Below are 26,097 nucleotides of genomic sequence, written 5' to 3'. Positions count from 1 at the left end.
ATATAAAGCACAAAATAATTGATTTCATTAAGTATTCACCCCTATTAATATGAAACACCAGATCATCACTGGTGCAGCCAATAGGTTTTAGAAGTCACGTAATTAGTTAAATGGAGCTCACCTGTGTGCAGTCAAGGTGTTTCACCTGATTGTCGTAAAAATACACCTGTATCTGGAAGGTCCAACTGCTGGTGAGTCAGTATCCTGGCAAAAACTACACCATAAAAACAAAAGAACACTCCAAGTAACTCCGCTAAGGGTTATTGAAAAGCTTAAGTCAGGAGATGGATACAAGAAAATTTCCAAGTCACTGAATACCCCTTGGAGTACAGTTAAGTCAATCTTCAAAAAATGGAAATAATATGGCACAGCTGTAAATTTGCCTGGAGCACGCTGTCCTCAAAAACATGAAAACTTCCAAGGGGGGTAAATCGTTTGATATGCACTCTAAGTTTGAGAAAAAAAAGTTGTGCAAAAAGAGAGAAAAATAACGTGGTTATGTTCATTGTCCATTCAGAAATCTGATGGTGGAGGGGAAGAAGCTGTTAATAAAACATTGAGTGTGTGTCTTCAGTCTCCTGTACCTCCTCCCTGATGGTAGTAATAAAAAGAGAGTATATCTAAGGTGGTGGGGTATTATGGTGCCTTTTTTGAAGCATCACCTTTTGAAGATGTCCTCAATAGTGGGGAGGCTAGTGCCCATGTTAGAACTGGCTGAGTTAGCGACAATCCTCTGCAGCTTTTTCCAATCCTGTGCAGTGGCCCCTCCATACCAGACCGTGATGCAATCAGAATTTTCTCCATGGTACATCTGTACAAATTTGTTAGTCTTTGGTTACAAACCCAATCTCCTTAAACTCCTAACCAAATAAAGCCACTGTCATGCCTTACTCATAATCGCATCAATATGTTGGGTCAAGAAAAGATCTTCAGAGATGTTGGCACCCAGGATCTCACTGAAAGATGGGAAAATTTCTAGGGTTGACGTCTCTTTGTGCTTTGTACTGTCCAAGGACTGAATCTCACAGCCCCTCTTCCACCAGGAGACATAGGGGAGTTTGGCAAAGTCAAAATAATATCAGAATCAGTTTTATTATCATTGGCATATGATGTGAAATTTGTTAACTTAGTAGCAGCAGTTCAACACAATACATAATATAGAAGAGAAAAATGAATAAAATAAAAATAAAAATAATAATACGGCACATATATATTGAATAGATTAAAAAACATGCAAAAACAGAAATACTGTATATTAATAAAAGTGAGGTAGTATCCAAGGGTTCAATGTCCATTTTGAAATCTGATGGCAGAGGGGAAGAAGCTGTTCCTGAATCGCTAAGTGTGTGCCTTTAGGCTTCTGTACCTCCTACCTGAGGGTAACAGTGAGAAAATCACTGATAATAATAACCTGCCTAATAATTTACCACGTTATCCTTTCCTTCTCATTTACAGATGTCGTGAAATGTAAAAAGGACAGAACGAATCCCGAGGGTCGAGTGTGCCCGGTATGTTCAGAACCCAAACAGTTTATCAAAAAGGAACTATTTAAACTGGACTCCAGTGAACTGACCTGCACAAAGCCGACCATCAAATCCATGTTGAAGAGGGGTTACAGCAAAGACTGGGAAGCTGATGAAGCCGAAGATATATTGCACGAAGACTATCAAAAACCTCTTGGCAGCATGTCATTGAACTTAACGGACCAACAAGGAAACAAAAATGACTTGTTCTGTCAGATCCACGGTATGAAAAATGAGGGGTATGCCAAGTGGCGTCGGGTGACTGAGCAAGATGTAGCCGTCAATGTGACACTCTCAGTAAGACTGACATGCCCCATGAATCAGGAAAACATGGAAAGACTTTGGAAACTCATTGCCTACTACAGCGAAACACCTGTAAGACTAAAGAAGGACTTAACAATGTCTCAAGAATCTTCAAGCTACCAATATAGACAAGCAGTTGACAGAGATTCCTATTACTACACCGATGTAAGGGCTAACATAGTGGCCAAGCCCTCCTGGTTAGTGCAAGATTATGTCAACATAAAACTTGATAGAAAGCTAACTTCTGCTAATGATGCTGTCCTCATATTCTCACTGTACCTGTCTCAACAATTTCCAGTTCAGAGTACTACAAGGGAGAAGACTGACTGGGTTCTGATCAAAGTGAAGGACAAGACAAAACTGGTTCATGTTGTGGTTACTGGAACGATGTTGGAGCTACAATGTCAGGTGGTTGCCTCTGAGAATCCATTGATACAGTGGGTGTTACCCAATGGTAACCAAGTTGCGGCACCCTACACCAGTGAGGGCAACCGCATTTCGGTCTCTAGCACTGGGAAATTGGTGGTGAAGGCAGTGGAACATCTGGATGCAGGTTTATATCAGTGCATTGGCTCTGTGAAGGATGATACAGACAGCCTGACCCACAGAGTCGTTGTGCAGCCGGCAGAACTCCACGCGTCACAGGTCAGGGAAAGAGGCATCATTGTGCCTTACGGTGACACCATCTCTCTACCCTGTACGGCCGCTTCAGTACCTGAAGCCCAGCTCACCTGGATCCTCCCAAGCAGAAGCACGCTCACCGCCCCGACAAATGCCACAACTGGATCAGTCCAGGCAAACGGGACTCTGGTCATCCGAAGTGGCCACGATGGCAACAGTGGACACTACAGGTGCATTGCAGCCAACAGGTACGGTTCAGATGTAATGATCGTCAACGTGGCTGTCATTAAAAAGCTGCCCAGCCGGGTGGTCGAAAAGGGGAATCCTTCCCGTATCTACTTCAGGGCTGGGTATCAGAAGGGAAAAGAAGACGGTGGTTCGGGTGAAGTGACAGCCCATGAGAGTCAGAAGAAGGTAACTTACAACATATACACAGGCAGACCGCCCAATGGGAGGAGAAATCTTCATGCTGACGGAGCCCGGGATGATTCGAAAGTGGATTACCCTCGGGACGTCAGGCTGAGGAAAGGGTTCAAGAGAGGCAGAGGGATGGTGGCAGCTGAAGGCAGGAGGAGGTTGGACTCACGCAGACGGATCAATATGACGAATAAGAAGATCGATCCACAGAAGTGGGCGGATATCTTGGCCAAAGTCAGAAGGAAATCCATTCCCCGGCCGACAGTTGCCCCGTCACACCAAGCCTACACATCAGTCTTCCCGTCTCCAACCACTCCTGGGCGACGAGTGCCTGGGACCGTCGTGAAAGTTCCCGCTAAGGCCAGTCCAAAGGCAGGGTTTGATTTGGAAGACTCTTCTGGAAACGGTGACCTGAACTTCTCTGAGGATCAGTTAATTCACGTGGTCACTTCACATAATGTAGTGGTGGGGACACCAGAGGACGCTATGTCCCGGGAAAACCTCAAGCTGCAACCTTCGGAAAGCCATCGTGGTCCTTCAGAGGAGAAGCTTACACCGAGTCCTCCTCCCGAGATCAATACAGAGTCTAGCACTGCGGCTACACCTACTCGGGGACCGGAGATTTTGGGACAGGTACCGACCCCCACCCCGCCAGTTGAAGTGCATCCCAGTGAAGCGACGGGGATGTTTCTCAACACGTGGCTGACTCAGGAGAAAGTGGGGAGTGATGTCAAGCAAGTAAGCGTTCCGAAAACGTATGTAGATGAGTCAATTGCCGGAGTTTGGGTTGCTAGGAACCTTGACCATCCGAAGGCTAAGGAATCAATGGTGGATGTGAATGTGAACAGTGATAATGACACCACATACTTCTCTGGAGATCTGAATGTAGTCAATGAAACTACTACATTGAGCACCCCCATAGTGTCCATCAGAGACCCAGCTTTGAAGGGAACTACTCAACGGACTCACACCACCACACCTAGAATAACCACTGTTGCCGCTGGTACCACAATCCAAGCTGACAATATCTCCACTGCTGCAACAACTGTTCCCACCTCGTCAGGCGAAACAACTACACCTAAAAAAACAGCGTCCAGCACCATGACAGCCACCACCACCGGCGTCAACACCAGCACACGAGCAGCCGGCAGGAGGCGTTTGTCTTACCCTGGTTCTCGAAGGTACGGCCGGAAGAGACGCCCCGGGAGGAGGTATCGTCTCAATAGGCTTAGGCAGAACCATCATCCACAACCAAAGGCCAAGGCCAATGGGGTGTCCACCACTTGGCCGACGATGAAAGGGGCTCCAACAGAAGAAAGCAGACAGAAAGTCAGGATTAATGCTTCCACAGAAAATAAGGCTGGTTTGATGTTGACCACTGCAGCTTACCGCAAAACAGAGCCACAGCGACTGACCACAGAACGACCAGGGACGACCTCGGCAAATGTCTTGACCACGATAGAGTCTACACATCTAGGTACAAGTCCCACCATAGAGCAACATCGCCCAAAGGTACAAGGACTGAACACAACTCCAATGGTGCAGACAGAACAGGCCGCGGTAAAAACTTATCACAAGGCTGCCAGTCCCATCCCTCCCATCCAGCGGTCAAAACCTCTGCGTACTCAAAGCCACTATGAATTGCAACATGAGTCAAAACTCGTAACTACAACTGTGACAGCTCCGATGGTAAGCCCCACTGGTAAATCTCCAGATTCCCCGGACTCTAATAATGTGCCAGTGTCAAGTGGGAGAACAACTACTATAGATATTCCAGTGGTGGAGCTGGAGGACAGCAGAGAAACATCAAATGTTTTCTTAAGTCCACTTGTCCCAATTACAGAACATTCCGTTTCTTCAACAGTTACATTGACATCCAAATCTGTATTGAATTACCATGTGGCGTCAGCCACTGCTCCTAATATACAGAGATCAGGCAGCACTCAAACATCAAACGCTGTGGTAAAAATGCCACCTACAGTTTTAGAAACTGATCCTGACTCACCAAAGTTTCATCCTGATGATGGAATTTCCACAGGTCTTGACCACAGAGGTGACAGCCCTCCAAAAATACCTTCCCTTCCTTATGTTGATACTATGACTTCAATACCCTCTGTTAAAAATAGAACTCTAGATGGAATGGGAATTGAAAACATTGCACCAGAAATACAACCGACTGTTGGAAACTTGGTGGTAGTCCCTGATTTGCATCCTCAAGTTACCAAAACAACACCACATCCAGATGTTAAATTGGGTGGCGTTACCTCACAAGGAAGGGATTCTCTCCCTTATCCGAACGCTGGAGTGAAAGAAATTGAACGAGACGGAATAGACACCACGGGAACATCTGAAAGTAATGCTATACCAGACAGATTCCTTCCAAAGCACCGTACAAGTGGCTGGCAACAATTGAAGGAAAGACACACCGGGCAGACCAGCAATTCGACCTGGATTGTGAAGGGTGGGCGGAAGTCAAGTGGAAACCTCAGGCCGAAGGCCATTCCAAACAAAGGCACATGGCATAAATCTAAATATATCCCCGTAGAACCAACACAAAAGACACTGAGCTCTGCAGCAAGTGGTAAGCCCCCTTACTCTGTAACCGGATCCCCATCAGTAGGCACCAGCGTGCCCAATTTCTCAGTATTTGCTACAATGACCATGCAAAGCATGACAACGCCAGATGAGCCTTCTATCAGGCCTCCTACGCCGACGTTAGTGCCTCCAGTCCGAACGACAAATAGCAAACCCCGCAATAAGTCTGTTGCTGATTTAGGCAACCGTTCAAGAATGAATAAAACAAAGTACCTGCTGAAAGAACACACTTTACAAAAATCCAACAGCAGTCGAGGCACTCAGAAGACACATTCTGTGCATGTTCCGATTCCATTTACTAACGTGAGGACTTCACCAGCCGCCTACAAGACAACCACCCGCCCAGTTCCAGTACCTACTCAGACAAGTGTATCCACACCACCGGCAGAGTGGCTCTCTAAAACTGCCTCAGTAAACAGCTCCCAGGGCCTTGCATGGGTAGAGAGAGACTCACCTGATATTACCCTGGCACCTCCCAGGTTTAGGATGAATGGAACCAAACCAAAGATAATTCCCAGCAGTCCTGTGACCGTGTCAGTGAAAGCAGAGATGGATGCGCATCTCCCCTGTGAAGCTTTTGGGGATCCTATGCCTATTATTTCTTGGTCAAAGGTGTCAACAGGTAAGGTCTCCTCTATCAAACTGCAATCACCAGTGGAGAAGCATGTAATGTGATCTGGTCTGCCAGAATGGTTTTATAATGCCATCTATACAGATATATTCATTATAGCAGAGCTTTGAGGAAAAACAATAACACAATTCAGAATAAATACCTCCCACAGAGCAGAAAATTACTTGATTTCTTGATAAGATTCTTTATAAATTGTATTCAGGTTGCCGTAAATTGCGTAGATCCATGGAGTTTTGGAGCACTACTACACAGAAATGGGCCCTTCGGTCCATCTAGTCTGTGTCAAGCTGTTATTCTGCTTACCCCTGTCAACCTTGTTATGTTTTGTGACTTCAAAACATTAGGCTAATTCAAAGGAAGACATAGTCTGAAATGCGGATGTAACTTAATCTTTACTTTAAGCTGGATGTAAGCAATTAACATATTTTTAGTTACAGGTGTCCCCCGCTTTACGGCACTTCACTTTTACAAAAGATCTACATTAGTAACCTGTTTTCGCATTACAAAGAGGATTCTCACTTTTACGAAAATTTTTCCCATATAAAGTAATGGTTCTTCGCTTTACGCCATTTTGGCTTAAGAAAGTTTTCATAGGAACACGCTACCTTTTTAAGGGGGGGGGGGGGAATACCTGTATAACCAACAATGAAGTATTTAAGCAAACAAGAAAGAATGCTTAATCAAACTATAAATAACAGAATCAGGTTTTTCTTATAATCAATGGCATGTGTCTTGAAATTTGTTAACTTAGCAGCAGCAGTTCAATGCAATGCATAAAATGGAAGAAAAAAATAATAAATAAAAAGTAAATCAATTACAGTATATGTATACTGAATAGATTAAAAATCATGCAAAAACAAAAAAAAGTATATATTATACACACACATACACAAACACATCAAGATGACTCAAATATTATTAAAGTATTAAATAGACAGCAGACCTGTACCTGCATCATAGCCCTCCACTGCCCTCCCATCTATATACTTATTCAAATTTCTCTTAGTTGCCAGAATCAGACTCATACCCACCACTTCAGTTGTCATTTTGTTCCATGCTTGCACCACCGTCTGAGTGAAGATGTTCCCCATCAGGTTCTCCTTAAATATTTCACATTTAACCCTTAACCTATGACCTCTATTTGAAGTCCTCCCCCCCCCCCCCCCAACCACAGTGGAATTTCACAAGTTATTCCTTTTTTTATACAAATCAGAAATGTGGTGTACCAATTTCCCAGCAGGTGGATGAAAATTCTATCCACAAGATCAATGCCTCTCATCATCTTATACACCTCTATCAGGTCACCTCTCATCCTCCGTCGCTCCAAGGACAAAAGGCCGAGTTCACTCAACCTTTTCACATAAGGCATGCTCCCCAATCTAGGCAACATCGTTGTAAATCTCCTCTGCACCCTTTCTATGGCTTCCACATCCTTCCTGTAGTGAGGTGACCAGAACTGAGCACAGTACTCCAAGTGGGGTCTGACCAGGGCCCTATACAGCTGCAACATTACCTCTCGGCTCCTAAGTTTAATTCCACGATTGATAAAGGCCAATACACCGTAAGCCTTCTTAACCACAGAGTCAACCTGCGCAGCAGCTTTGAGCATCCTATGGACTCGGACCGCAAGATCCCTCTGATCCTCGACACTGCCAAGAGTCTTACCATTAACTCTATATTCTACCATCAGATTTGATCCTACCAAAATGAACCACTTCACACTTATCTGGGTTGAACTCCAACTGCCACTTCTCAGTCTAGTTTTGCATCCTATCAATGTCCTGCTGTAACCTCTGACAACCCTCCACACTATCCACAACACCTCCAACCTTTGTGTCATCAGCAAACTTACTAACCCATCCCTCCACTTCCTCATCCAGGTCATTTATAAAAATCACGAAGAGTAGGGGTCCTGGAACAGATCCCTGAGGCACTCCACTGGTGGCCGACCTCCATGCAGAATATGACCCATCTACAACCACTCATTGCCTTCTGTGGGCAAGCCAGTTCTGGATCCACAAAGCAATGTCCCCTTGGTTCCCATAACTCTTTACTTTCTCAATAAGCCTTGCAATGGGTACCTGATCAACTGCCTTGCTGAAATCCATATACACTACATCTACTGCCCTTCCTTCATCAATGTGTTTAGTCACATCCTCAAAAAATTCAATCAGGCTCTTAAGGCATGAACTGCCCTTGACAAAACCATGCTGACTACTCCTAATCATGTTATACCTCTCCAAATGTTCATAATTCCTGCCTTTCAGGATCTTCTCCATCAGCTTACAAACCACTGAGGTAAGACTCACTGGTCTATAATTTCCTGGGCTATCTCTACTCCTTTTCTTGAATAAAGGCACAACATTCGCAACCCTCCAACCCTCTAGAAACTCTCCCGTGCCCATTGATGATGCAAAGATCATCACTAGAGGCAGTAATCTCCTCCCTCACCTCCCACAGTAGCCTGGGGTATATCTCATCCGGTCCCAGTGACTTATCCAACTTAATGCTTTCCAAAAGGTCTAGCGCATCCTCTTTCTTAATATCTGCATGCTCAAGCTTTTCAGTCTGCTGCAAGTCATCACTACAATCACTAAGATCCTTTTCCATAGTGAATACTGAAGTAAAGTATTCATTAAGTACCTCTGCTATTTCCTCCGGTTCCATACACACTTTCCCACTGTCACACTTGATAGGTCCTATTCTCTCACATCTCATCCTCTTGCTCTTCAGATACTTGTAGAATGCCTTGGGGTTTGCCTTAATCCTGCCCGCCAAGGCCTTCTCATGGCCCCTTCTGGCTCTCCGAATTAAGCTCCTTCCTATTAGGCTTATAGTCTTCTAGATTTCTAACATTACCTAGCTCTCTGAACCTTTTATTAGCTTCCCTCTTCTTCTTGACTAGATGTATTACGTTTGTACACCACGGTTCCTGTACCCTACCATCTTTTCCCTGTCTCATTGGAATGTACCTATACAGAACTCCACACAAATATCCCCGAATATTTGCCACATTTCTTCCGTACTTCTCCCTGAGAACATCTGTTTCCAATGTAAGCCTCCATTTTCCTGCCTGATAGCCTCATAATTCCCCTTACTCCAATCAAACGCTTTTCTAACTTGTCTGTTCCTATCTCTCTCCAATGCTATTGTAAAGGAGCTAGAATTATGATTACTATCTCCAAAATGCTCTCCCACTGAGAGATCTGACACCTGGTCAGGTACATTTCCCAATATCAAATCAAGTACAGCCTCTCCTCTTGTTGGCTTATCTATGTATTGTGTCAAGAAACCTTCCTGAACACACCTAACAAACTCCACCCCATCCCCCTTGCTCTAGAGAGATGCCAATCGATATCTAGGAAATTAAAACCTCCCATCACAACTCTGTTATTATTACACCTTTCCAGGATCTGTTTCCCTATCTGCTCCTTGATATCCCTGTTACTATTGAGTGGCCTATAAAAAACACCCGGTAAAGTTATTGACCCCCTTCCTGCTCCTAACCACCCACAGAGATTCCATAGATAATCCCTCCATGGCATCCACCTTTTCTGCAGCCGTGACACTATCTCTGTTCAACAGTGCCATGCACCCACCTCTTTTGCCTCCCTCCCTGTCCTTTCTGAAACATCTAAAACCCGGCACGTGAAGTAACCATTCCTGTCCCTGAGCCATCCAAGTCTCTGTAATGGCCACCACATCATATCTCCAAGTATTGATCCACGCTCTAAGCTCATCCACTTTGTTCACAAACTCCTTGCGTTAAAATAGACACATCTCAAACCTTCGGTCTGAGCGCGTCCCTTCTCTATCACCTGCCTATCCTCCCTCTCACACTGTCTCTAAGCTTTCTCTATTTGTGAGCTAACCTTCTCTTCCCCAGTCTCGTCAGTTTGGTTCCCACCCCCAACAATTCTAGTTTAAACTCTCCTCAGTAGCCTTGGCAAACCTCCCTACCAGGATATTGGTCCCCCTGAGATTCAAGTGCAACCTGTCCTTTTTGTACAGGTCACACCTGCCCCAAAAGAGGTCCCAATGATCCAGAAATCTGAATCTATGCCCCCTGCTCCAATCCCTCAGCCACGCATTTATCCTCCACGTCATCTTATTCCTATTCTCACTGTCGCGTGGCACATGCAGTAATCCTGAGATTACTATCTTTGTGGTCCTGCTTCTCAACTTCCTTCCTAACTCCTTGTAGTCTTTTTTCAGGACCTCTTCCCTTTTCCTACCTCTGTCATTGGTACCAATATATACCACGACCTCTGGCTGTCCTCCGTCCTACTGCAGGATATCTTGGACACGATCTGAAACATCCCAGACCCTGGTACCTGCGAGGTAAATTACCATCCGAGTTTCTTTCCTGTGTCCACAGAATTGCCTGTCTGACCCCCTAACTATAGAGTCCCTTATCACTACTACCTTCCTCTTCCCTTCCCTACCCTTCTAAGCCACAGGGCCAGACTCTGTGCCAGAGGCACAGCCACTGCCACTTCCCCCAGGTAGGCTGAACCCCCAACAGTACTCAAACAGGAGTACTTATTGTCAAGAGGTACAACCACAGGGGTACTCTCTAGTACCTGACTCTTCCCTTTCCCTCTCCTGATTGTGACCCACCTGTCTGTCTTCTGTGGCCCTGGTGTGACCACCTGCCTATAACTCCTTTCTATTTCTCCTGTTTTCGTCCAAACAGGTGAAATATTTCTCCTCAGGCAACGCAGCATCTATGGAAAAGTGTACAGTTGTCATTTTGGGCTGAAACATCAACTATGCCCTTTTCCCATAGATGCAGCCTGGCCTGAGGAGTTCCTCCAACATTTTGTGTGCATTGGTTGGATTTCCAGCATCTGCAGATTTTCTCTTGTTTGTGAACATTTCTCCTATTCAAGAGAAATATTTCGGTATGTCTTCCTTCTAATACAAATTGACATAAACGTCAACCAAAATCCTATTGCATCTGTTGGCTCAGTGCAGTTTACTCATATTCCTCGTGTTTGCTGACTCGCTTTGTCTCCTAATTAATCAATGGCTCTGCTTTTCGAGTATTTAGTCATTTCAGTTGCTCCCAAAGCCTCACCCTTTCTGGGCAAATTATTCAGGCCCTAAAACTCTGTGAGCTGTTTTTGATCCTCTCATTCATCAAATTAATATTCATATCTGATCCATCCAGTAACCTGCCAAAGACCTCAACTCTGGAATTCCAGTCCTATATCTCTCCAACTCTCTATATTCCTTCCTTTGGAGCCTCTTTATTAAACCTAAAATATTGGCCCAAGCTTTTATCATCTGTTCTAACTTCTGCTTTTGACTTGGTGACAAATTTGTTTGATAATGGCTTTGGGGAACATCTTGATATGTTTTGGAACCTTGGACGGGTGGGTTAGTAAGCTTGTAGGTGACACAGAGGTTGGTGGCATTGTGGATAGTGCAGGGGTTGTCGTAAGTTACAAAGGGACTTTGGCAGGGTGCAGAGCAGGGCTGAGAAGTGGCAATCTGGAAAAGTGTGAAGTCATTCACTTTGGAAGTTTGAACTCAAAGGCAGAGTACAGGATTAATGACAGGATTCTTAGTGTGGGAGAAAAGGGGAATCTTGGGGTTCAAGTCCCTCAAAGCTGCTACACAAGTTGATGGTGTGGTAGTTGGGGGATCAAGTTCGAGAACCATGAGTTAATGTTGCTGCTCTATAAAACTCTGGTTAGACCGCACTTATGTTCAATTCCTGTCACCTCAGTGTAGGAGGGATGTGGAAGTGTTAGAGGGAATGCAGTGATTTACCAGGATGCTGTCTGGATTAGAGCGCATGTCTTATGAGGAAAGGTTGAAAGAACTAGGGTTTTTTTTCCTTTGGAGCGAAGGAGGATGAGAGGTGACTTGATAGACGGTGTAAAAGATTAAAAAAGGCAGTGACAGAGTGGACAAGCAGCATCTTTTCCCCAGAATGGAAATGGCTAATACAAGGGTTACTGTGGTGAACTACACATATCTGTCTAGACACGCCCCCCGCTGACTGCTCCTGTGGCTCCTCCCACTGACCGTGGCTCCTTCCACGGACCCCGGTATAAAGGCAATTGGAGGCACAGCCCCGGTCTCAGTCTCCAGGATGTTGTGTGGTGGTCACTTGCTGCTTGTTCTTTCTTCCAGCCAATAAAAGCCTATATCTCGTCTCACGTCTCCGAGAGTTATTGATGGTGCATCAGTTACCACCCGAAACATCAACTGCTTCTTCATTTTCGTAGATTTCATACAAAATGTCGGAGGAACTCAGCAGGTCAGGCTGCATCTCTGGAAAAGAGTAAACAGTTGACGTTTTGGGCCAAGACCCTTCTTCAGGACTCCAGCATTTTTGTGTGTGCTGCTTTGGATTTTTAGCATCTGCAGACTTACTTGTGTTTTTAATTTCAAGGTGATTGGAGGAAAGTATAGGGGAGATGTCAGAGGTAGCTTTTTTTCCACAGAGAGCACTAAGTTCGTGGAACGTGCTACCAGGAAGGGTGGTAGAGGCCATACATTAGATATGTTCAAGAGTCTCTCAAATAGGTACTGCACATGGATAAAAGAAAAGGTGAGGGCTTTGCAGGAGGAAAGTACGAGATTGATCATGGAGTATTTTAAACGTTTGGCACAACATTGTGGGCTAAAGTGCTTGTACTGTGCTGCACTGTTCGATTTCTGTTTTAATTTGGTAAAGGAAGTCTAAATTAATAGGCTCAATATGAGTGTAGCTTAGATGCCAATATTACCACTGGAACTAATTAGAAGTTATTTCAAAGACTATAATTCATCGAACAATTTTGCCAGTTTATTCATTCTCATTTCCTGAAGGTAGATTGGTAGATTTTTCCCTTAAGATATCCATTTCTCAAGATCTCTTTCTGGGGTAGATGCTAGAACGTTTGAGGACTTTTTGAAAATGAGGAAATAAATGGAATCATTTAAGGTTGGTTTAGCGACAAACAAGTTATCGGGGTCATTGCTGAGGGATTGGAGTCCGTTTCTGAATATAAGAGCCATGTTACAGCTTAGTAAATCTTCAATTAGGCCACATTTGGAGTCTGGTATGCAGTTGTGGTCAGCGCAACCGTGGAAGCTTTGCAGAGGATCCTGAAGCGGTTCAGTAGATTAGAGAGCGTTAGCTATGAGGAGAGTCATAGAGAAGTACAGCACAGAAACAGCCCCTTCGGCCCATCTAGTCCAAGCCAAATCATTTAAACTGCCTGCTCCCATCAACTTGTACTGGGACCAGTAGCTTCCTTTACCCTTACCATCCATGAACCTATCCAAGCTTCTCTTAAGCATTAAAATCGAGCTCGCCCTGGCAACACATTGCACACTCTCACAGCCTCTGAGTGAGGACGTTTCTCCTCATGTGCCTCTTAAACTTTTCACCTTTCACCCTTAACCTGTGACCTCAGTGTAAAAAGCCTGCTTGTACTTACCCTATCTATACCCCTCGTAACTTTACATACCTCTATCAAATCTCTGCTCAATCTTCTCAGTTCAAAGGAGTAAAGTCCTAACCTATTCAATCTTTCCTCATAACTCGGGTCCTCCAGACCTGGCAACATTATTATAAGTTTTCTCAGTACTCTTTCAACCTTGGATTGTTTTCTTTGGAGTATCACAGGTTGAGGTCAGATGTGAGAGAAATTTGTAAAATTATAAGGGGCCTAGAAAAGATAGACGATCGGTATCTTTTGCTATGAGAAGGATGTCAAAAATATTTGATGACGTGTATGTAAGGAGAGTGGAGGAAAGTTTAAAGAAGATGCGTGGCTTAAGTCTTTTTTTCCCACAGGGGTGCCTGGAACAGACTGCCAGGGGTATGTGGCAGTAGCAGATTGGATAGTGGCATTTAAGGGATAGTTAGGTCTGAAACCCTCTGTTGGTTGGGATCGACCATGGATGTTGAATCCCAACTGTCTACGTCATATACAAGCCAGGTCAGTATGATATGGGGAGCAAGCTGTTGTCCATGTATCAGGCTGCCCTTCTCCACACAGCGGATGAAGCCAAAGGAATGGCAGAGACCAATATAATTTGCACCAGCAGTGTTGCAGGAGTTGCCAGTCAGTGCTGAACTCAACGTGGGGCTGCCTTAGGGACTCCAGCTCTGGAATTTTCCTCGGGGTTTGTTCCCAAAGCCTTCCCCCTGAGTGGGTATAGCTGTAAGCAGCAGAGGTTTGAGATGACAGTGTTCCTTCTCCTAGATAAGCTGCCAACCACGGCTGATGAGCCCCATCTGCCTGAAGTAACTGAAGAGTTGTTGAAAGTGTCCATTGATTGTGGGAACAGTTCAGTGTTGGGGGTAAGTTATCCCATCTGGTTCAAGAGCCTAGCGGATGAGGGATAATAACTGTCCCTTAACCTGGTAGCATGGTTCGGGAGGCTCTGTGCCTTCTTCCTTATGGCAGCAGGAAGGATTCTACCTCGATTTAGAAGTAATCTACTTAGGTTTTTGCAAGGCCTCAGAGAGATTGCTCGTGTCACAGATTGGTCCAGTGAGTAGAAACCCATGGACTTCAAGGGAGAGTGATCCTGTATCCAATATTAAATCAGAGTTTTATAGAAAGTGTTGATAGTGATGGTTCCTTTGGTGTCTGGAGACTTATTACCAGTGGGAGTAACAGGAGTTAGAGCATAAGACGTAGGAGCATAATTAGGCCAAGTGGCCCATCGACTCTGCTACACCATTCAATCATGACTGATTTCTTTCCCTCTCATCCCCATCCTCCTGCCTTCTCCCCGTAAATGTTGACACCCTTACTAATCAAGAACCTATCAACATCCACTTTCAATATACTCAATGACTTGTTCCCCACGACCATCTTTGGCAATGAATTCCATAGGTTTACCACCCTCTGGCTGAAGAAATTCCTCCTTATTCCTTTTCTGAGGCTGTGTCCTCTGGTCCTAGACTCCCCCACTATTAGAAATATCCTCTCCGTGTCCACTCCAACTAGGACAGGAGTTCCAAACCTGGGATACACAGTCCCTTTTGTTAATAGGAGAGGTCAATGGCATAAAAACGTTTGGTAACCCCTGATCTAAGACTTGCAATATTCATTAAGTTTCAATGAGAACACCGCCCCCCCACCCCCCATTCTGGGTGGCAAGGTAACGTAATGGTTAGCATAATGTTTTACGGTGCCAACTGTTAGACCAGGATTCGTTCTCCATGTGACTGTGTGGGTTTGTTTCATGTGCTCCAGTTTTATCCTACATTCCAAAGACGTGCGGGTTAGGGTTACTAAGTCAGTATGCTATGTTGGCATTGGAAACATGCTAATACTGCGGGTCACCCCCAGATCATCCTTAGACAGTGTTGGCCCTTGATGCCAACGATGCATTTCACTGTAGGTTTCTATGTACATATGATAGATAAAGCTACTCTCTGTTTAAAAATAAACTCCTGTGAGTACAGGCCCAGAGCCAACAAACGCTCCCCCTCTTTTAGCTGCCTATCACCTCTCTCATGATTCTGCCTTCTACTACCCATAGTGCTTTCCCCTTACATTCCTTCTTCATCTCTCTGGCCTATTCCCCTCCCTGCTTCCCCTCCCCCACCCCCTTGATATTTCCCCTGATTGGTTTTTCACCTGGCACCATCCACCTTCCCCCTCCTTCTTCAGTCCTGACGAAGGGTGTCGGCCCGAAATGTTGACTGCTCAGTTCAATGGATGCTGCCCAACCTGCTGAGTTCATCCAGCTTGTTTGTACGTGTTGAAACGCTCCTCATATGCTAGCCCTTTGATTTCTGGGATCGTTCTCGTGAACGATCGTCCCCTTGTGCTTTGTAATAATGAATTTAACTTCATTAATTTGTCAGCGGGTGCAAAACTAGCTGTGGGCTTGCTATTGAGGTGGAAGCCGGCTGCAGGAGGTTGCAGAACTTAGGTGTGAAAGTGTCACTGGGTGTAAGAGATGGTGGAATTGCTCTGAAGGCTAGGAAAAACTCACTGAGCCAGATGGACTCTTTCAACATCTTAACGAAATATGGAAGAAGGTCTGGCCAGTGGTGTAAATGGAGTTCAGTCCAGAGAAGTGTGAGGTAATGCGGTTGGGAAAGTTTATGAAGACAAAGGGGAGCTAACAGTAAACGGGAGGATATTGAGGGTTCTAGACGAACAGAGGACACAGGCAGCAGGATGTGTGGAAATCTGATGAAAAAGCAATCGCAATGCTTTATTTTATTAGCCAAAGACACAAGCATAACAACAGGACGGTTTAGCTTGAACTGAAGCAAACCTTGGTTCGAGCACAGCTGGTCACCACATTACAGAACAGTTGAGATTACTTTGGAGAAGATTTATGAAGAAGCTGCCAGGTCTGAAACATTTTAGTTAGGGTGAAACATTGCTGGGTTGCTTTCTTTGGAACAGAGAATTGCTGTATGGAGACAATTGAGGTGTATCCAATCATGGGTCCTGGATGGGTCAAATAGGAAGAATTTATTTACATGAACAGAGGCCAAAATGTAGGAAGCAGGATCTTAAAGTAATCAGTAGCAGGATTTGAAGACATAGATTTTTCTTTTTCGCCCAGAGGTGGGTCTAGAACTCACTGACTGAAGGGACCCGAGAGACAAGGAGCACTCGTCGCGGTTAAAGCTTTCTTGGGTACGCATGTGAAAAATTGTGACTGCAGAGCCATGGAGCTAATGGTGGGAGGTGGGATTAGACTGGATAGCACAATATGCAGGATTAACAGAGGCTAAATTTTTTTTAGCCAGAGGGTGGTGAATCTATGGAATTTGTTGCCATGGGCGGCAGTGGAGGCCAAGTCATTGGGTGTATTTAAGGCAGAGATTGATAGGTATCTGAGTAGTCAGGTCATCAAAGATTATGGTGAAAAGGCTGGGGAATGGGACCAAAGGGGAGATTAGATCAGCTCATGATGTAAATGGCGGAGCAGACTCGATGGGCCGAATGGCCAACTTCTGCTCCTTTGTCTTATGATCTATGGTCTCATATGACCAGTAAGGAAACCAGATGGTTGTTGGAGATTGACAATAGACTATCAACAACTGAATTAAGTAATCTTATGGTCTTATGGCTGAAGAGGGTTGTAAACTGAGCTGGTTCCACCACGGCACAACAATGGTATGTCACCCACCGGAACATACCCTCTTCTCACCAGGGAGGAGGTATACGAGCCTGAAGGCCCAATCTCAACATTTTAGCAACAGCTTCTTCCCCTCCACCATCAGAACTCTGAACAGTCCATGAACACTAACTCACTCCTCCTCTTTTGCACTAATTATTTATTTACTTTTGTAACCTATAATAATTTTTAATGTCTTGCACTGTACTGCAGACACAGAACAACAAATTTCACCACATGTCATTGATAATAAACCTCATTCTGGTCTGATATTTCTTAATAGCCAGGTGAAGCCCCAGATGAGGGCAAAATTGCTTCCTTTGTTGTAAATCTTCTGGGAATTTAACACTTCTACGCATTTAGCATACTAGTATTCTAGGAGGTTTGGGCAGAAAAGAAAATGGTTATCATGTAGCTAATATAACCTATCATGCTTCTGATGGTAGTTTACACTAATGCCCTCAACTCTAATCTCATCTATACCCTCACCTGTCTTCATCAGTACGCTCACCTGTGCCCTCATCTGTACCTCAAGCATGGCGATATTTGTGGACTGCTTCTGCACAATATTTGAACTGTGTTGGTCATTGACACAAAGGATGCCACATTTCACTCTATATTTCAATATTTCGATGTATATGTGTCTCTTTATGATCTTTCCTACCATGTTACTGTCCAACTGCTTTTTAATGTTGTTTATGTACCTGCTTCAACCATTCCTGTCACAGCTCATTCCGTGTACACACCACCCCTTAGGTTCCTATTAGATCCCTCATTTCTCAGCTTCAACACCTCAACGGTGAACTAACTCCACAACCGATGGACTCATTTTTGTGTCCTCAGTATTTTTAAAAAAATATTTGCATGATTTGTTTCCTTTGGCACATTGGTTGTTTCTCAGTCTTTGTTTATGTATAGATTTTCATAACTTCTATTGAATTTTGTTATTTTCCTGTAAATGCTTGAAGAAAATGAATCTCAGAGATTTATATAATGGCATATACATTCTTTGAATTTTGACTTTGAATTTGCTCTTTAGTGCTTGATTCCCCAACCCTGGCGAAAAGATTAGTGCACATTGATCCTATCAATGTCCTTCATGAGATTATAAACCTTTACACCGGCATCGGTCTCCTAAGCTGCAGTCCTTAGTTTGCCCAACCTCTCCCCATTACTCAGGCCCTCGAGGTGGGGACTTCCCCCTGTGTGCCCCTGTGTTTTGTCCTGTTGCCCCAATTTCCTCCCACATCTCAAAGACATGCTGGGTTGTAGTTTAATTGGCCTTTCTAAATTGTGCGGGGTACTGGGAAGTGGCAGAAGAAATGGCAGCTTCAGCTCTGTTGTGCAGGGCTAGTATCAGATTCAGAATCAGAATCATATGTCATGAAATTTGTTGCTTATTTATTTAATTTGTTGCAGCAGTCCTTTACAATACCCAATAATAAAATCTATAAATTACAATAAGTATATTTCAAAAAGAAAACTAAATTAAATAAACAGTGCAAAAAGAGAAGAAGAATACTGAGGGAGCGTTCACGGGTTCATTGTCCATTTGGAAATCTGATGGTGGAGGGGAAGAAGCTGTTCCTGAATCATTGAGTTAGTGTCTGCAAACTCCAGTGCCTCCTCACTGATGGTAGCAAGGAGAGGACGACTGTTAATGGTGGGGATGGGTTGTTGAATCATGTTTAACTCTATGATTTTAAAAATGCCCTGGTGATTAGTAATTACTTGGGTAATTATAATGGGTAAATGGACTGAAAACAGGGAAGAAGGATTAGTAGAAAGTTACATCTTGGTCTGGGCAAGCCAACGATGGGCAGAACAGCCTCCTATGCCTGCAGCGAAACATGTGCCTATCTAGGCGTCTCTTAAATGCATTTAATGGTGCATTTAATCCACCACCACCACTGGCAGTACGTTCCAGGCACCGGCCATTCCCCATGAAAAAAAATGCTCCAGAGGTCTCCAAAGAAATGTTCTGAAATATGCCTTTTGTGTTTTTTAATTTTTTTTTGTTGCTGTTTGCATGGTTTTCTTTGCACATGGTGGGGCAGGGGTGTTTGATGTTTGATGGTTTTCTTTGAACGGATTGGTTCCATGGTCCGTATTTGTTTCGTGGCTGTCTGTGGGGAAGGTGAATTTCAGGGTTGAATACTGCATACACACTTTGATCTATGAACCCTCTCTCAACATAAATGCATGCCCCCTAGTGTTAGATATTTAAATATGTTCTATGATTCCATTCAGTCTTCAAGACTTTGTGTTTCTTTCAGGGGCAGTAATGACCACAGGCAACAGTTCATTGAGGTTTGAAGTCTTTAGCAACGGGACCCTCAGTATCCGCGGGGCCGAGGTGCAGGACCGCGGGCAGTACCTGTGTGTGGCGCAGAACCCTCACGGTGCCGACCAGATGCTGGCTACCCTGGTTGTGTTGGCCCAGCCACCACGGATATCCGAAGCCCGCCATCGGGATGCCACCGTCTACCTGGGCGAGCCGTTCACAGCGGAGTGCAAGGCTGAAGGGAGCCCAGCCCCGCACGTCGCCTGGTTGCTGCCGAGCCGGCGCATGCTGCAGGCACCGGGCGACGTGGATGGCAGTGCGACACTGGCCGCCGATGGGACACTGGACATCAGGCAGACCGCCTTCTCTGACCGGGGGGTCTACAGGTGCATCGCCGGCAATGCAGCGGGGGCTGACGTGGTGACAGTGAGGCTGCACGTCTCCGCCCTTCCCCCTCGGATCCTGGGGCAGAGGGTAGAGAATGTCTCAGCGGCACTGGGCCAGTCCGTCCACGCCCACTGCACCACCAGGGCGGCCCCGCCCGCCAACGTCCGCTGGATCCTGGCAGGCGGCGTGCAGATCCGGCCTTCCCAGTTCATCAACGGCAACCTATTCGTCTTCCCGAACGGCACCCTCTACATCCGCCACCTGTCGCCGCGGGAAGTGGGCACTTACGAGTGCGTGGCCACCAATGTGGTTGGCGTGGCCAGGAGGACGGTGGGCATTGAAATCCAGAAGCACTCGGCCACAGCGAAGATCACCCTGTCTTCTCCTCAGAGAGTGGACGTGAGTTACGGCAGCATTCTGCACCTGGACTGTGAGGCAGCCGGGAATCCAGGACCAAGGGTATTCTGGAGACTGCCTTCAAAATTGCTCGTGGATTCACACTACAGGTACAGTAAGGATGCTCGGTAACCCGATGAGCAGTTTCACTCGAGGAGGGATGTGTTGTTCAAAAAGTTCAAAAATTTCAAAAGAAAATCTGTTACTAAAGTACGTACATGCTGTATATGTCAGCATATACTACCCTGCAAGTCATTGCTGCTATTGCAGCGAAAGCCCTCTCAGTTTCCTTTGGCCAATGATATTATGCTGATCTTGTAACCTGCTCTAAGATCAGTCTAACCCTTTGCTCCTACATACCCTTCCATTTTTATTTCATCCAAGTCTAAAAGTCTATCTAAAAGTCTCTAAAATGTCTCTAACGTACCTGCCTCTACCACCAAACCTGGTAGCGCACCCACTACACTCAGTACAAAATACTTACTGAACTTCTGACGCCCCTTATACTTCCCTCCAATCACCTTAAAGTTATGCCCTCTCCCATTAGGAAAAAAAAATCTCTGGCTGTTCACTTGACCTATGCTTCTTATCATCATATACTGTACACGTCTAGCGTCCTGCTTTGCTCTGAAGAGAAAAACTCCAGCTTGCTCAACCTATCCTCATAAGATTTGCTTTGGCACCATCTCTAAAGCTTTCATATCCGTCCCATAATGAGGCGACTATAACTGAATACAAGAAGGGTGACCTTATTCAACTTTGTAAGATTCTAATGGGCCTTAACAGAGGTAGATGGGAGAGAGAAGCAAACAAGGGAACATACTGTATATTGTAACTGTGTCAACCCATATTGCTCCCTCTGGCAGCTCGTTCCCTATGCCCACCATCGTCTGCATGAAATTATTTCCACTCAGGTTCCCTTTAAATCCTCCTCCCCTCGCCTTAAATTGTTGTCCTCTAAAGATTAGATCTAATTGTCACATGTACATCAAAACATAGAGTGAAATATATCATTTTGTATCATGTCAAATCAGCGAGGGTTGTGCTGGGCAAGTGTCACCACTCTTCAGGTGCCAATGTAGTGTGCCTACAACTCAGTAATCCTAAGCAGTATGCTTTTGGAATATGGAAGGAAACCTGGAGCAATCCCACGTGGTCACAGGGAGAACATACTTACTCCTTACAGACAGTGACTGAAACTGAATCCCAATCTTGCATCCGAAGCTGCAAAACGTCGCACTCCCCGCTACATTACTGTGGCGCTCTAGTTTTGACCAGCCACCATATCTCCACCGCTCATCATTTTATACACATCTAGCAGGTATCGTCTAGGCTCAAAGGAAAAGCAAATTAGACTACCTTGTCTCTTCTTATAACTAGTCCCAGTAGCCTACTCATGAATCTACTCTTCACCCTTTCCAGTTAAGTGGCATGCATTATATAAAGAGTTTTTGTATTAAATCTAGGTAAACCTCAAGGCATGGATAAAAGTGTTAATACTAAAAATTATAGTTTTCTCCTGGAAAAATATAAATTAAATTGGTCTGTCATTGTCACATGTGCTGAGGTGCAGTGGAAAAAAACTTTGCTTTGCACGCCATCCCTACAGATCATTCATCATGTCAGTACGTCGAGGTATTACAAGGGAACAGTAATAACAGAATACAGAATATAGTGTCACAGTTGCAGAGAAAGTGCAGTGGAGAATGACAATGAGGTACAAAGCCTTAAGTGGATTGTGAAATCAAGAGTCCATCTAAGAGGGCAAAAGTGAGTTCTTACGTGCAATTATGAAGACAGCACAGCAGTGCCCCTACTTCTTTAGGAGTTTGCAAAGATTTGACATGTCATCTAATACTTTGACAAGCTTCAATAGATACACAGCAGAGAGTTAATTGACTGGTTGCACCACAGCCTGGTATGGAAACACTAATGCCCTTGAACGAAAATTCATACAAGAAGTAATGGATATGGCCCAGTCCATCACTGGTAAAAACCCTCCCCATCACTGAGCACATCTACATGGAATGTTGTTCCAGGAAAGCAGCATCCATCATCAAGGACCCCCACTACCCAGGATATGCTCTCTTCTCCGGTTGCCATCAAGAACAAGGTACAAGAGCCCCAGGACTCTCACTACCAGGTTCGGGAACAGTTACTACCCCTCAACCATCAGGCTCTTGAATCAAAGGGAATAACTTCACTTGCCCCATCTTTAAAATGTTCCCACAACCAATGGACCAATTTCATCACATCTTCGATATTTATTGTTTTTTAAATTTATTATTAGTATTCTTTTAATTTTGTATTTGCATAGTTTGCTGTCTTCTGCACTATGGTTAAATACCAAGGTTTTGCAGTTTTTCATTGATTTTGTTATGGTTATTATTCTATAGATGTACTGATTATGCCCACAAGAAAATGAATCTCAGGATTGTATATACGATGGGTGATTGATAAGTTCGTGGCCTAAGGTAGAAGGAGTCAATTTTAGAAAACGTGGGTTATTTATTTTTCAACATAGTCCCCTCCTACATTTATACACAGTCCAGCGGTAGTGGAGCATACAGATCTTGGACCTCCAGAAAGTGTCTACAGCAGGGGTGATTGATAAGTTTGAGGCCTAAGGTAGAAGGAAATGAACTATACAGCTCTCATTACATGCACATGCAGGTCAACTCTTCAAGTGATTATGCAGAAAGTTTGAAGTTAATAACTCATCTCCTTCTACCTTAGGCTACGAACTTATCAATCACCACTGATGAGTTATTAACTTCAAACTTTCTGCATAATCATGACATGTGTCATGAAATTTGTTAACTTAGCAGCAAATGTTCAATGCAATACATAGTATAGAAGAGAAATAAATAAATTATGGTATATGTATATTGAATAGATTAAAAGTCGTGCAAAAACAGAAATAATATATATTTAAAAAGTGAGGTAGTGTTCATGGATTCAATGTCCATTTAGGAATCGGATGGCAGAGGGGAAGAAGCTGTTCCTGAATCACTGAGTGTGTGCCTTCAGGCTTTTGTACTTCCTAACTGATGGGAACTGTGAGAAAAGGGCATTCCCTGGGGGTCCTTAATAATGGACGCTGCCTTTCTGAGACACCGGACCTTGAAGATGTCCTGGGTACTTTGTAGGCTAATACCCAAGATAGAGCTGACTAAATTTACGACCCTCTACAGCTACTTTTGGTCCTGTGCAATAGCTCCCCCATACCAGACAGTGATGCAGCCCGTCATAATGTTCTCTATTGTATATCCATAGAAGTTTTTGAGTGTTTTTTTGACATACCAAATTTCTTCAAACTCCTAATGAAGTATAGTCACTGTCTTGCCTTCTTTACATGTTGGGACCAGGTTAGGTCCTCTGAGATTTTGACACCCAGGAACTTGAAACTACTCACTCTCTCCACTTCTGATCCCTCTATGAGGATTAGTATGTGTTTCTTTGTCTTACCCTCCCTGAAGTCCACAATCAGCTCTTTCGTCTTACTGACATTGAGTGCAAGGCTGTTGCTACGATACCACTCCACTGGTTGGTATATCTCGCACCTGTACCCATCTCCATCTGAGATTCTACCAACAATGATTGTACCGTCAGCAAACTTATAGATGATATTTGAGCTACACCTAGCCACAGTGTCATGGGTATAGAGAGTAGAGCAGTGGGCTAAGCACACACCACTGAGGTGCACCAGTGTTGATCATCAGCGAGGAGGATGTTATCACCAATCTGCACAGATTGTGTTCTTCTGGTTAGGAAGTCAAGGATCCAATTGCAGAGAGACCCAGGTTCTGCAACTTCTCAATCAGGATTGTGGGAATGATGGTATTAAATGCTGAGCTATAGTCGATGAGCAGCATCCTGACATAGGTGTTTGTGTTATCCAGGTTGACCATGTGGAGAGCCATTGAGATTGTGTCTGCATTGATATATAGTGGTGACAGGCAAATTGCAATGGGTCCAGGTCCTTGCTGAGGCAGGAGTTCAGTCTAGTCATGACCAACCTCTCAAAGTATTTCATCACTCTCAATGTGAGTGCTACAGGGGGATACTTATTAAGGCAACTCACATTATTATTCTTAGACATTGGTATAATTGTTGCCTTTTTGAAGCAAGTGGGAACTTCCGCCCATAGCAGTGAGAGGTTGGAAATGTCCTTGAATGCTCCTGCTAGTTGGTTGACACAAGTTTTCAGAACCCTACCAGGTGCTCCGTTGGGGCCTAACGCCTTGCGAGGGTTCACCCTCTTTAAAGACAGCCAAACATTGGGCTCCAAGGTGGAGATCACAGGGTCACCAGGTGCAGCAGGGATCTTCACAGCTGCAGTTATATTCTCCCTTTCAAAGTGGGCGTAGGAGGCGTTGAGTTCATCTGGTAGTGAAGCATCGCTGCCATTCATTTATTGGGTTTAGCTTTGTAAGAAATGATTATGCATTGTTACTGTTTTACATTGCACTGTGTAACGATTTGATCTGCATGAACAGCATGTGTAACATGAGAGCTATGGGCGATGGTGAACCAAAGTGCAGGGAATGACCTCGAATTAACTCAGACATAGTTAAACAAGACAACACAAATGACATCCAAGGTCAACATCTCAAACAGTAGTACTAGACACGGAACTCTTATGATTGTGCACTGAGTGCTCAGCTGAGTTCAGGCTTTCCACGAACGATTGTAGCAGGCAATAATTGACAGTCTGAGCCTTAAAGGTGCAGTGGCAGCTAACCATACTCTGGAGAATTGGAGCGGTAAAACTTGTTCCGTTGGGACCACAGACTATGCAAGGCAAGTTTTTCACAGCACCCTGGTACCGGTGACAATTTACCAGGATGCTGCCTGGATCAGACAGCATGTCTTAGGAAGATAGACTGAGCGAGGTAGGGCTTTTCTCTTTGGAGCAAAGGAGGATGAGAAGTGACTTGATAGAGGTGTAGAATGATAAGATGTGTAGATCAAGTGTATAGCCAAAGACTTGTTCCAAGAGTGGAAATGGCTAATGCAAAGGAAGGTGATTGTTTGGAAAGTATAAGGAGTGTGTCACAGGTAATTTATTTATACAGAAAGTGGTGGGTGCATCAAACTCCTTGCCAGAGATGGTGTAGCGGAAGATACATTAGGGGTATGCAAGGAGCTGTTAGACAGGGACATGGATAATAGAAAAATGGAGGGTTACGCAGGAGGGAAGGGTTAGATTGATCAAAACTTCAAAGCAAACGTGTTAACAAAATACTTACATGTCATCATATACAACCCTGAGATTACACTGTAAATCCAAGAAACACAATAAAATTGATGAAAGACCAGTGCAAACAAAAAAAATGTGTAAAACACAACAATCTATGCAAATACAATAAAGAAAAAAATAATGCTAAAGAACGGTACAATAAGTAGGACCAGCAGGACCTTGAAAGTGAATCCACAGTTTGTGGGAACAGTTCAGTGATGGGACGAGTGAAGTATTATGTATTATGCCTCTGTTTCCAGAGCCTGATAGTTGAGGGTAATAACTGTTCCTGAACCTGGTGATGTGAGTCTTGAGGCTCCTGTACCTTCTTCCTGATGGCAACAGTGAGAAAAGAGTATGAACTGGGTGGTGGGGGTCCCTGATTATGGATGCTACTTGGCCGCAACAGCGCTCATGTAGATGTGCTCAGTGGTGGAGGTGGTGGGGGGGAGGCTTAGAATTTTGTTTTGTTTCAAGGGCATTTGTGTTTCCATATCAAGTTGTGATGCCACCAGCCAATATACTCTCCACTACACATCTATAGCATTTTGTCAAAGTTTTAGATGCCATGTGGAATCTCTGTAAACTTCTAATG

At 44.4% G+C, this 26,097-nt stretch overlaps 1 protein-coding gene across 2 annotated transcripts in view; it reads left to right on the top strand.

Annotated features, from left to right (window-relative positions):
- mxra5a (matrix-remodelling associated 5a) overlaps positions 1-26,097 on the top strand; it is an 83,099-nt gene that overhangs the window by 48,144 nt on the left and 8,858 nt on the right. Inside the window, exons 5-6 of one of the 2 annotated variants that reach the window (XM_073044232.1) lie at positions 1,456-6,081; positions 19,476-20,370. In XM_073044232.1, the coding sequence (XP_072900333.1) occupies positions 1,456-6,081; positions 19,476-20,370 (5,521 nt within the window). Of the gene's footprint in view, positions 1-1,455; positions 6,082-19,469; positions 20,371-26,097 lie in introns of both variants that reach the window. The other variant, XM_073044231.1, reaches the window with a different exon arrangement.

The sequence above is a fragment of the Hemitrygon akajei genome, chromosome 4, assembly GCF_048418815.1.
Source record: "Hemitrygon akajei chromosome 4, sHemAka1.3, whole genome shotgun sequence".
Classification (NCBI taxonomy): domain Eukaryota; kingdom Metazoa; phylum Chordata; class Chondrichthyes; order Myliobatiformes; family Dasyatidae; genus Hemitrygon; species Hemitrygon akajei.
This window is presented reverse-complemented; position numbering and strand designations above follow the sequence as displayed.